Here is a 12,835-nt window from a genome sequence, read left to right as displayed (position 1 = left end):
CCATGAGTTACCCGCCGCACTGGGTGACACCAACCCTAGTAACGCCACTGCCCAAGGCGTACCCAAAGGACCTCAAGAACATCCTGCCCATCTCCCTGCCCCCTTTCCCGGTGAAAGTCATCGAGAAGACTGTCAACAGGCAACTGACCCGCTTCCTTGAGGAGAACAACTTCCTGGACTCGTCCCAATCCGGATTCCGCAGCAACCACCGCACTGAATCCGCCCTCATCGCCACCACCGATGACATCAGGACCCTGCTAGACAATGGCAAAACTGCGGCCCTCATCCTCCTGGACCTCTCAGCCGCCTTCGACACCGTCTGCCACATTACCCCATTCACACGCCTCCACGATGCAGGGATCCGCGACAAAACCCTGGACTTGATCACCTCCTTCCTCAGTGTCAGAACCCAGAGAGTCCGTCTCCCCCCATTCTGATCCGAAGCCACCAAGATCACCTGCGGCATACCCCAAGGATCATCCCTCAGCCCAACCCTTTTTAACGTCTACATGGCACCGCTTACCAACATCGTCTGATCGCACGACCTCAACATCATCTCATATGCCGACAACACGCAGCTGATCCTTACCCTCGCTTAGGACCCCGCTAACCGCCAAAACCAACATCCACGAAGGAATGAAGGCTGTCGCAGAATGGATGAAGAACAGTCGCCTGAAACCGAACTCTGACAAGATGGAGGTCCTCATCCCCGGCTCCACCCCCTCCGCCTGAGATGACTCCTGGTGGTCGGCCATGCTGGGAGCTACACCGACACCCATCAACCACGCACGCAACCTGGGGTTCATCCTGGACTCAACACTATCAATCACCCAGCAAGTCAACTCCATCTCCTCCAGCTTCAACACCCTCCGCATGCTTCTCAAGATATACAGATATACAGGCTGGACTACAGGAACGCCCTCTACGCAGGAACCACTGCCAAACTCCAGAGAAGACTTCAACGCATACAGAAGGCCTCTGCTCGCCTCATCCTCGACATCACCCGCCACAGCCACATCACTGCCCACCTGAGAAACCTGAACTGGCTCTCCGTCAACAAGAGGATCACCTTCAAGTTCCTCACCCACGCTCACAAAACACATCAGACCAACATACCTCAACAAACGACTCACCTTCTACACCCCGAACCGCCAGCTTTGCTCTGCTGACCTCGCCCTCGCCACCGTTCCACGCATACACCGAACGACCACCGGCGGCAGATCATTCTCCCACCTCACCACCGAAACATGGAACACCCTCCCCATCCACTTGCGACAGACCCGGGACCTACTGGCATTCAGGAGACTTCTCAAGACCAGGTTGTTCAAGCAGTAGCAGCACACCCCCATAGCGCCTTGAGATCCTCATGGGTGAGTAGCACGCTCTACAAATGATTGATTGAATATGTCTCTATATATTTTTTACACTTTGTCAAAAACAGCCAGTATTTGCAGTGTTTCCTTTGCAATTGTACTCACACAGGCATTACCTATGAAATCATACAATTACCCAGGCACTACTCATGTACTTACATAATTACCCACATATTGCACACTCACTCACAGACCCATACAGCCACTCATACACCCAGTCACCAACCTATACAGCTACTCACACACCCACTCGCAAAGTTTACAGGTTACAGTTAGGACATAAAATGTGAAATACTTCAAAATTCACTAAAACAAACAAACGTTACAGGGACATTATAGTTAAGAATTAGCATTTAAAAAACTTTGCAATTCACTGAAAAAACTAACCCTTTGGCATAAAACTGCGCTCCGCTTGCGGAGTTTGTGGACTTTTGGCAACTCTGCATTCCGCGTGGAACACGGAATTGCCAAATCTCCGCACTCTGCACCAGAACAGAGTGTTTTTTTGTGTTTGCGTGCCCAAAAAGCATATTCGCGGGAATGACTTACCGGGTGCCTGCGATCGCCGACGAGATTTCCCATCCATTTGCGAAAGTCACAAGATTTGCTAGGTGGCTGCATGGTCCCGCAAGAGTTTGTGATCCCAAACACGTCATTCGGTCCCTCGATCAGACTTACAGTGGACATTTTGTGATGATCATGATCCCAGATTTGCAATTTGGAGAAGAATCTCTCTCAAGCAGCATCAAAACCTTTTCAAAATGATGATTTGGATTTAGAAAAACTCCACAGATTGACATTTGGCTGTGCTTTTCTGTGCAAGGAGTCTTTTTTCATATTTTTTTTCTTAAGAGGAAGGAAGTGTCCCGGAGTCTCCAAATTCCTGTTCCTGTCCAGCAGGCTCCTCCCAGTGCTTTGTTCATCTCCTGTTCACTTTTTATTTGGATTTGGAGCTGGAAGGATCCCTCTTTGTTTCTCCTGCATCATATATCATTGGAGATTTCATAAGTAAGTTTGAAAATTGGTGTTGTTTGTTTGATTGAGGCATTGCACCTACATTTTATTGCACTTTTCATCCTTTATATTTTTACTTTATTGTGGTGGGTGGCCTATAGTGTCACTAGGGGCCTACTTGTTTGTTTGTAAGTAATTTGTCTTCTTTTATAAAGGAAACATGTTGCACAATTCACTAAATTTTTTCTACCTTTTGAAATCAATGTGCAATATTTATATAATTCACTAGCCAGCCAGTAGTGTGCCAAGAGGCCTTTCAGCCAGTACACACAGAGCTACTCATGGGTGCATGAAACAACTGTTTCTGGGATGTCTGTTGAATTTAAATATCATTTAGGGCATGGATGACATTGGATTGATTTGCAAAATATGTTTCTTTTGGTATTTCACTTATTTTCATGTTTGGTTGCTAACCTTTTTTAGCCCTGTGGATTTTCGTTTCTGGAATTGTTGTATTAAAGCTGTGTTGTTTAGCATACCTCATTTATCTGGCCAGTGTGTGAGTGTGTTCCTAATAGTGGGCCAGCATTTTCCTTGGCTGAGCCTCCCTGTGTGGCCTGGGGCCATTTTGTAAAGTCTGAGTCCATAAAGGCCTGCTTGAGTTCATTGTTTTCCAGGCCTCCTGCTTGTTGTTGTTTTTAGTGACTGACAATGTGGCTAGTGGCCATTTTGTGGTGGCAGTAGTGCTTTTGCAATAGACCTGCATGTCTTCTTTCCTTTGTTCCTCTTGGCTTATTGCTTCCTGTTGTGGCCTGCCTGGCCATGTGGCTGGCGACCATTTTGTGAAGGCATCCAATATGCTTTTTCCATAGGCCTGCATTGTCTGTCTTCCCTTTCTTGGTGTTGTGGCCTGCCTGGCCATGTGGCTGGTGGCCATTTTGTGAAGGCAGCCAGTATGCTTTTGCATTAGGCCTGCATGTATTTCCTTTGTTCCTCTTGGCTTATTGCTTCTATCCATTGTCAGCTGCAGCTCCATCAATGCTTAATCCCAGATGATGCACAATGCCAAACCGAGTCCGTTACATTTGTATTTTTGTTGCTGTTGTTCTTCTATTCTATTCTTCCTGAGTGTACTCTACACTAGTACACCAACCATGAAAGCCCTTATTTTTGTCAAAGTCTCATAAATGTCTGCCGGTCAGAGATCAGCTCTTACCCTGCAGCTCTGCCTGCCTACGCTCGACTTCAGTCACATCCAAGGCAGGGTTTGTGTCTTCTCCCTGCTGGGTCATGCTCTTTTTGTTCTTGGCTTGCTTTTTCTGACTGTTTTCCCTCGCAGCCCATAACTCTGATTCCGCGTTATTTTCCCGCCGCATCCCGCCTCGTTCCCACCTCCCAGCCGCATGCCCCTCCCTTACTTATATGGCGACCGCTGTGTGGTTGTGCCGCTGGCGCACCAAAGGCACGCTGAAGGCAAGCCCATCTTCACTCGTCCGAGCCTGGACGGCGCCCAGCGCCAGACCCCCTGGTCCTCGTGAGAGCCACGACACCCGACGATGCTACAACACCGGCTTCCTCCACGGGCTCAACACCGGCCGATCATCTAATTGCTTCCAGGCCAGCCCGACACTCACCCACGGACCCTTCACCTGCCGTAGCTGCAACTTCTCCAGCCACCAAAAAACACACGTCCTACCCCACACATCAGAGCAGAATGCAACCATCTCAGATGCATATTACTCAACACCCACTCTGTCCACAAGCACGCCATTGAACTCTGGGATCTACTGAGCTCAGCCTCCCTGGACGTCGCCTTTCCAGCAGAGACCTGGATGAATTCCTTCTCGGCACCAGACATCGCCGTAGCCATCCCGGACAGCTACAAGATCACCAGAAGGGATCGCACCAACAGACCAGGAGGAGGAATCGCCACAGTTTACAGGAATACCCTCAGAGTCTCGACCTTCACAACAGACACCTCCAGCACTGCTGAACACCTGCACTTCTAGATCCACACCGACCCCAACACCACCCTCAGAGGAACTCTCGTTTACAGACCCCCTGGACCCACAGTTCATTGACGCCATCGCCGAAAATTGTCAGCACACACGCTCTTGCATCCACAGACTACATCCTCCTCGGAGACCTGAATTTCTACCTCGAGAACACCGTTGACAGCAACTCCGTTGCTCTGCTCGACAACCTCGACAACCTCGGACTCAAACACCTTGGCATGATCCCCACACACACCGCTGGACACACGCTCGACCCCATCCTCTCTGCCAGCAACAACGTCACCTTCAGCCACACCATCGAACTCCACTGGACTGACCACCGCTGAGTCCACTTAATCTTCAAGAAACTTACCACAAACCTCCACCCGCAACGGATCCCCTACTGCACCTAGTTCAAGGTCACCGAAGACCAGCTCATCACCACACATGCCCGAGACCCACCGACAGACCCTACCGACACCAACGCAGCCACCAGCAACCTCAGGCAATGGATCGATGACTGCACCAACACCCTCGCCCCATCAAAAACCCTCAAACAGACGCACCAACAGAAAGGCCAACTGGTTCACCACCGACCTCCAAGAATCCAAGCGGACTTGCCGAAGATTCGAGAGAAAGTGGTGCCACAAAAAGACACTGGACAACCACGCAGCCCTTAGGAACGCCAGCCGCAAGCAACACCAACTCATCCGAGCCACCAAAAGGACCTCCTTCAAGGAACGCATCAACAACAATGCACAAAACAGCAAAGAGCTCTTCAACATTGTATAGGAACTCTTCAACCCCAGGTCCAAATACATCACGCCATCACAAGACCTTTGTGACTCCCTGGCCACCTTCTTCCACCGCAAGATCATAGACATCCATGACAGCTTCAACACCCAGACCCTCCCTACAGCCACCGACATTGCAGACTCACTGCCCCCCAGCCTCACCAACCGCCTGCTCTCTTGGACTCACGTCAACAACGATGACACCATCAAGACCATGAACACCATCCACTCCGGCTCACCATCTGACCCTTGCCCTCACCACATCTTCAACAAAGCAAACTGCATGATCGCACCCCAACTCTGGAAAATCATCAACAGCTCCTTCGAGTGCGCCACCTTCCTGGAAAGCTGGAAGCACGCTGAGATCAATTCCCTACTCAAGAAACCCACAGCGGACTCAAAGGACCTCAAGAACTTCCGGCCCATCTCCCTTCTTCCGTTCATGGCGAAACTCATCAAAAAGGTCATCAACAGGCAACTGACCCACTTCCTCGAGGAAAACAACATCCTGGACCCATCCCAATCTGGATTCCGCAACAATCACAGCACCGAAACCGCCCTCATCGCTGCCACAGATGACATCACGACCCTACTGGACAGTGGCGACACCGAGGCCCTCATCTTCTTGGACCTCTCGGCCGCATTCAATACTGTCTGCCACCACACCCTAAGCACATGCCTACACGATGCAGGAATACGCGACAAAGCCCTGCACTGGAACACCTCCTTTCTCACTGACAGAACCCATAGTGTCCACCTCCCCCCATTCCATTCTGAAGCCACCAAGATCATCTGCAGCATGACCCAAGGATCATCCCTCAGTCCTACCCTTTTCAACATCTACCTTGCACTGCTCGCAAACATAGTCTACTCGCACAACCTCAATATCGTCTCCTACGCCGACGACACTCAACTGATCCTCTCACTCACCAAAATCTCCGCCACCGCCAAAACCAACCTCCATGAAGGAATAAAGGCCGTCGCCAGCTGGATGCAGACCAGCCACCTGAAACTTAACTAGGACAAGACATAGGTCCTCATCCTCGGATCCACTCCCTCCGCCTGGGATGATTCCTGGTGGCCAGCCACCCTGGGAGCCGCACCCACTCCCACAGACCACGCACGCAACGTGGGGTTCATCCTGGCCTCATTGCTCTCTATGACCCATCAAGTCAACGCCGTATCCTCCTCCTGCTTCAACATCCTCTGCATGCTTCGCAAAATCTACAGATGGATCCTCACCGGAACCAGAAGGCTGGACTACAGCAACACCCTCTACGCAGTAACCTCGGTCAAACTCCAGAAGAGACTCCCACGCATAGAGAATGCCTCCACACATCCTCGACATACACCGCCACACCCACATCACTGCCCACCTGAAAGACCTGCACTGGCTCCCAGTCAACAAGAGGATCACCTTCAAGCTCCTCAACCACACCCTCAAAGCACTACACAACGCCGGACCAGCATACCTCAACAAACATGTCACCTTCTACACCCCAAACCACCAGCTGCGCTCTGCCGACCTCGCCCTTGCCACCGTCCCACATATCCACAACCTCTACCGGTGGCAGATCCTTCTCCTACCTCGCCGCTAAGACATGGCACACCCTCCCCACACAGCTGCGACAAACCCAGGACATGCTGACCTTCAGGAGACTCCTCAAGATCTGGCTGTTCGAGCAGTAGCTTCACCCCCCCGCTCAGCGCCTTGAGACCCTCACGGGTGACTAGTGCGCTCTACAAATGATGAATTGATTGATTGAATGTCTACATATTATTGTTATTTTTTTTAATAACTGAGGTAATACATTTAATAATATTAATAACACTAACATGTGTGACCACACACTAAGTTATATAATATATTTGTTTGTTTGTACTAGTAGTATTTGAACCACAACAATGAATGCCATGTTTCACTGATGCTTCTTTGATTTTAGGTTCACAAAAGAGGAGGAGACGCCATCACCCATTGTACTGCCAGACAACATTCCTACTGCACATGACGTCACATGACATGTGACCTCAGACATCTCGTCAACTTGTGTCACTGAGGGCTGCTGACATCTTTAAGATGGCCCCAAAGCAAGGTACCAGGTTCAGTACCAAGAAAGTTGGCAGTGAGAAGAAGGCCCTACCAGTTACCAAGACCGGTATGGCACCCAAGACCTTTTTTGGGAAACCAGAAATTGTGCCTGCAGCAGCGATGTCCGGGGATCAAGTAGAGAGCAGCACCCTGCATCGGTGGACCCACCTCACCAACCTAGGCCCAAGCCCATGTCTGTTGCAGAGGCAGCCAGTCTAATCACCAGTCCAAAGCCGACTAGCAGTGATGTTGAAATTGACTTATTGTTATCGTAAAGTAGTACCCAATCAATGCAGGAAACTCAGATAAGTGGGCAACAACAGCCACAACCACCCACAATAGTAGTTGTTCCTCCAGAAGTAGGGGCAGTGCAGGATATTGAACTTCCTGCAGAGGAAGAAGAAGAGCAAGCCACTCAGAAGATCCTTTGTTGTCCAAATCCACAGCATGGAAAAGGAGGGTTAGTCCATCAACTTCTTCTCCAAGCCCCCGTTCTGATGAGCTAGACACCGCTTGGATCCCTCCTCCTTCTGAGTTGGAGACAAGCCACACCCACAAGACAAAGATAGGGAAGAGGAAGGTTCCAGATAGCCTCAGAGTTATAGAGATAGATGTAGAAGAGGGGGATGATGATGATGATAATCCTGTCATCATGGACATTAATCCCACCCAAGTGGAGATCCACATTTCCCCATCCCAAACATCTGTGAGGGATGTGGCACGGATACCACCAACACAGGTGAAACCACTAACATGACCTCCTGCTTCCATATTTCGCCATCAGCGACATACATTCACCACACCCACCTTAGTAGAAGTAGGTACTGCAGAGAGTCAAACTTCACGTCCACCTACCAGTTCATCAGACATTGAAAATTGCGCCAGCAGCGCCAGAGAGTTGACCTCCCCAGTTTGGGACTTCTTTTTGGTTAGCAGGAAGGAGGTGAGCATTGCTATATGCTCCATTTGTGGACAAGGTGTTAGTTGGGGTAAGCTTGGTACAAACTATGGTACCGAAGGCCAAACAACCCATCTGAAAAATCACCACTTGATCCAGAGGGAGGCACACATTAGCAGCCAAAAAACTGCACCCATTGTTGATGGTGGGGATGAAGAAGTAGGAGATCTGATCATGGTGGAATGTGAACAAGAGGGAGACATTTTTTTCTGGTACACAAAGCAGCCCTGTCCCCAGCAGTGCAGTGGTACCACCCACATCCTCATCAGCAACATCGCAGTGGCACAAGAGTCAGGCTGAGACACCAAGGGGTCCCAGGCAAAAGAGAACCGCAATGAAAAAACGTGGGTTGAGCCTAACAACATCTGCCGTCAAGAAGTAACCTGCATTAGTGGCACCAGAAAAGGAAAAAAATCTAGGCTACCATTCTCAGCATGTTTAGCTCGTAGTGGCCGTACGAATGCAACCACCCAACGTTTGTACAACACAAAGCTGGCTTAAATGTTAGCGCAGGACCTCCTCCCTTTTTTGTGTGGAAGGGGTGGGTTTTCTTGAATTTGTGACAGCCTCTGCCTAAATTGGAAGGATCACAGCCGGTCCTATTTGGCCAGAGTTGCCATTCCAGTACTACATCACGACGTGCTGGAATTGCTTGGACATATTTTGCAGCAGAGTGCTGTTCACACTGTCCACCTGACAACAGACATGTGGACCAGGTTCTAAACCAGTGATTACATGTGCATCACTGCACACTGGATCTCTTTTGTGGGGGTTAGAGAAAAGACTTCTGCAGCAGGTGTTGTTGACCCTGCTGAGATTTTTAATGCCACTCGGAAACATGCAACTATAGTCATGTTCCACATGGAGAAATCTCTTGCTGCTGCTGCTGCAAATATTTTGGAAATATTTTGGAAGACTTTGACAGCAAGGTCTTTGAATGGCTGCGACCAAGAGGGCTTGCCATTGGTTTTGTTGACACGGACAATGGCATTAATATAGTTAAGACCATGGCCAATAGTGGATATTTCAGGGTACTGTGTTTACGTTAACATCATTGTTCAAGACTTTCTGAAAAAAGGAGACCAAGTCAGGAACTTACTGACCACCTGCAAAAGAATCTGCACACATTTCATCCATTCTTTTAAATCTCGGAGTATCATTCAACGTGATAATAGAATGCAAGCTAAAGCACTCATCCAGGAGGTGCCAACATGTTGGAATTCAACTTATTACATGCTTGAAAGTCTGTTTTAGCAGTACAGACCAATCATTGAATATGTCATGCAAAGAGATGATGCTACTGTGAAAGGCATGATCACTGAGATGGACCAATGGGCCTGACAGAGATGCTACTTCCTTTCGAGCTCCTCACACGTGAAGTCAGAAGGGGGGACTGTACTATGGGCCAAGATATCCCATTGTTGCACATGCTACAGGAACAGCTGAAAAGGGTGTATGCAATGTACGCAGGTATGGAGGAAAAAAAAGCATATGAGTTGGCGGAGAGATTAACCCTTCTCTTATCTGAAAATACGAGGGTGCAACAAGGCATTGTGTCATCCAACCATTACATTTGTGCCACAATTCTGGAAGCACAGTACAAACCATTACTGCACACTTTCATTCCTTTTTCAAAAGGGGATGTTGCCAACTACAAAACTTGGATAGCTGTGAAAGCCAGTCACTTAAAAAAAGAACGGCTGGGAATTAGAAGCCTGCTACTCCAGGGCACAAAAAGTAGTGTAGGGGAGCCGACTTTAAGTTCAACTTCAGAGCCTGAGAGCAGTGCGGTTGGCTCAAAGCAGCCAAAACTGCCAACAGCACCAAAACAACATCAACAACAACAATAACAGGAGCATCATCCCTACCAAAATCGGCACAGGAATGGTTTCTACAGCAAGGGCTTGTTAGGTCCAGTGCTGAGGCAAAGGTAAAAAGTGGCTGAGCAAAGCGGCGCACCCCTGAGCATTGAGCAGATGGTCCAGGCATCTGGATGACCCAGCAGGGGTCTACGATGACCAAAACCTTTTGCTTATTGGTATGGGAAAAGGCGTCAATAGCCAGTCCTCAGCAGGGTGGCGATAAACTATCTGGCTTGCCCTGTCACAAGTGTCTCTTCTGAGCGTGTTTTCAATGCTGCTGGTGACGTTCTGACAGTGAGAAGGACCAGTCTCTCACCCGAAAACGTGGAGAGTTTAACCATGATCAAACTTAATCAGCACTTTATACCACCAGATTACATCATACCTGAAGTAGCACAGCAGGAAGCTGATGACGGTGACTCAGGTCATAAAAGCAGTGTGTTAGGTGACCTACTTCTGGTCGAACCACCAGAGTTTGAGGATGAGCTCTACTTCCCTGACAAGTAGGCTCCTTCAATTTTCAGTTACTTTCTTTCTTTCTTTGACGCCCCTTCCAAAAAAAGATAAAGCTAAGGAATATCTTTTACTGTATTATTTATTTGTGTGTGTGACTGTCTTTCTTGTTCACAAATCCATCCCCACCGTCTTACTCTTTTATTGCCGGATCAGAGTTGCAGCTGTGTGTAGTCAATGAAGAAGTAACGTCTACTCCTGACTCACCCAAAAACCATTTCTATCAATCCAGACATTGGATAGAGAATTCAAACAAATGTGTGCCTGCCTCCAACCCTGGGCCCTGAGTATCTATCTTTCCTTTCCTAACCTAGAGGTACTGCCCTGGAAGAACAGGTAAATGATGGCATGCATTGAACAATGAGTGATTGTTGTTTTTTGTGAATGTCTATTCTACAAAGTGACGCAAGTCAATCTTTACCTTCTTGTTGTTCAATATCACAATAGTACTACTACAGGCTAATCCATTACATTTTTAAGTCGGGAGTGGACGAGTCCGGAGGACTCCCTCAGGAGTCAGACACTGTTGGTACAGACTTGGAGTTGGACACCATACTCGCAGTCAGAGTCAGGTCAGGAGGATAAGAGATGATTCATGGAATAAATCAGGGTGAGAGTGTGACTACTTAGAGAAATGCCACCGGAAGAAGATAGATTTTTTCACATTCACAGAAACCAACCGATTTGGATAATTGATAAGGACTTTGAAGTGACCTTAATGTAAACAACAACATAGACCACACCTACATGTCTGTCTAGTGGTGGTGGGCAGTGATTGTGGTGTGACTCACAGTGGTGCATTTCTTGTTTCTGTGTGTATACGATGTATGTGTGCTCAGTGCTGGTGGCTCAAATCTGAAGCTAATGTGAGTTTGGGTGGGGGGTGGCCTGTTGTTTGGGGTAACTGCCGTAAACAGAATCTGATTTAGCTATGCTGCCTCTTAAAGTCTTCTTGTTGCACTCCTCCTTATGCAGTCTAACTTTTTGTTTTCTCGTTGATTTTTAAATATACTTTTTCTTTTTCCAATTACAGGCCCTTTACTCTAAAGCATACTGGAAAAACAACTCACACATACCATACCAAAAAGCATCCACCAGGCACCCAAGATTCACAGGCAGACAGTCCAATAGGAATGCGGAGATGCAACTCTCAATTTATACAGTATCTTTTTTTTCTCTTCATTCACTACTACTGTGTGTGTTGTTTTAATGTTTGCTTTTTACTCCTACAGATCATTTAATTAAATTTCCTATCCTTTGCTTTCAGTCATATATAATACATTTCATACAACCTTTCCCATTCCATCTTTCCCTTTTGCAACAACCCATAGTTCACGGGCTTGTACATGAAACGTTTTCTGCTTAGTTGAAGATAGGAGCGGCCATTAGTTACTCAGCTCAACTTCAACTCCTGCTGTGTTCACCTGTTGTTCACACGTCAACAAGACTACACCTTTAAAGTGAGCTTATAATTATAATGATTTTTCAATAATAAGCAAGCAATATGACTTACCACCGCCCGCTACTGCCGCTGGCTCACCCCCTTCTGCTATTGCATCTGCAGACTGGCTGGTGCTGTCTGTGCTTGCCCCGGCACTGGTGGTCGGGGCAGCTAGAAAAAAAAGATTATACATTTCTTAGATGCCAGATACACCTCCTCCTATTAATTGTTTTATAGCAAAATTAAAAAAAAAACACACATCATTCACTACACTTTGGATACATTACAGTCAGCATCTTCTATTGAAAATATCAGGATGGTCATTTTGTTGTTGGAAAGTTTTAAAAAAGCCTGAAGGCAAGAGACAAGCTGTTAAGGAGTGGCTGGAGCTATTGATTGATGAATCTGATGTTTTGAGAAAAAATAGCATATGGCCTAGTTTGGCTAATTGCAATGTGGCCGTCCTCCTCGTACTTCCTCCCACACATGGTGCACAGTCATCAGTTCCCCAACTGATGCTAATAATACTAGGCCTCGATAATAAGAAGACACAACTTTGGGGTGTCCAACGTGACCATTGCTACTCTCTTGTTTTAGTGATTAGAAGCCTTCTCATCGATTGCATGTGTAGAATACCTCACTTGGGCAATGGGCATGCAATATGCATGGCAGATGAGTAGAAGTACTATGTGAACAATGGGTTCTCTGAGTCTTAGAGTTCCACCACTAGGCAGTCCACAAAAGGGTAGAGGGAAAGCTGACTGAAAAAGTAGAAGAAAGGAAGGGACAGACAGACTAGTAACTAGAGACAGTTTGATGTAAAGTAAAGAAACTTGAAATATAGAAAATAAGTAAAT

General features: G+C 47.7%; 1 protein-coding gene across 1 annotated transcript in view; it reads right to left on the bottom strand.

Annotated features, from left to right (window-relative positions):
- LOC146859489 (uncharacterized) overlaps window positions 1-12,835 on the bottom strand; it is a 69,923-nt gene that overhangs the window by 23,109 nt on the left and 33,979 nt on the right. Inside the window, exon 5 of the mRNA XM_085647171.1 lies at window positions 12,051-12,149. Within this exon, the coding sequence (XP_085503297.1) occupies window positions 12,051-12,149 (99 nt within the window). The remainder of the gene's footprint in view (window positions 1-12,050; window positions 12,150-12,835) is intronic.

Source organism: Triturus cristatus, chromosome 3_2 (genome assembly GCF_964204655.1).
Source record: "Triturus cristatus chromosome 3_2, aTriCri1.1, whole genome shotgun sequence".
Lineage (NCBI taxonomy): Eukaryota > Metazoa > Chordata > Amphibia > Caudata > Salamandridae > Triturus > Triturus cristatus.
The sequence above is the reverse complement of the archived record's forward strand: the minus strand, read 5'-3'. Positions and strand labels throughout refer to the sequence as shown.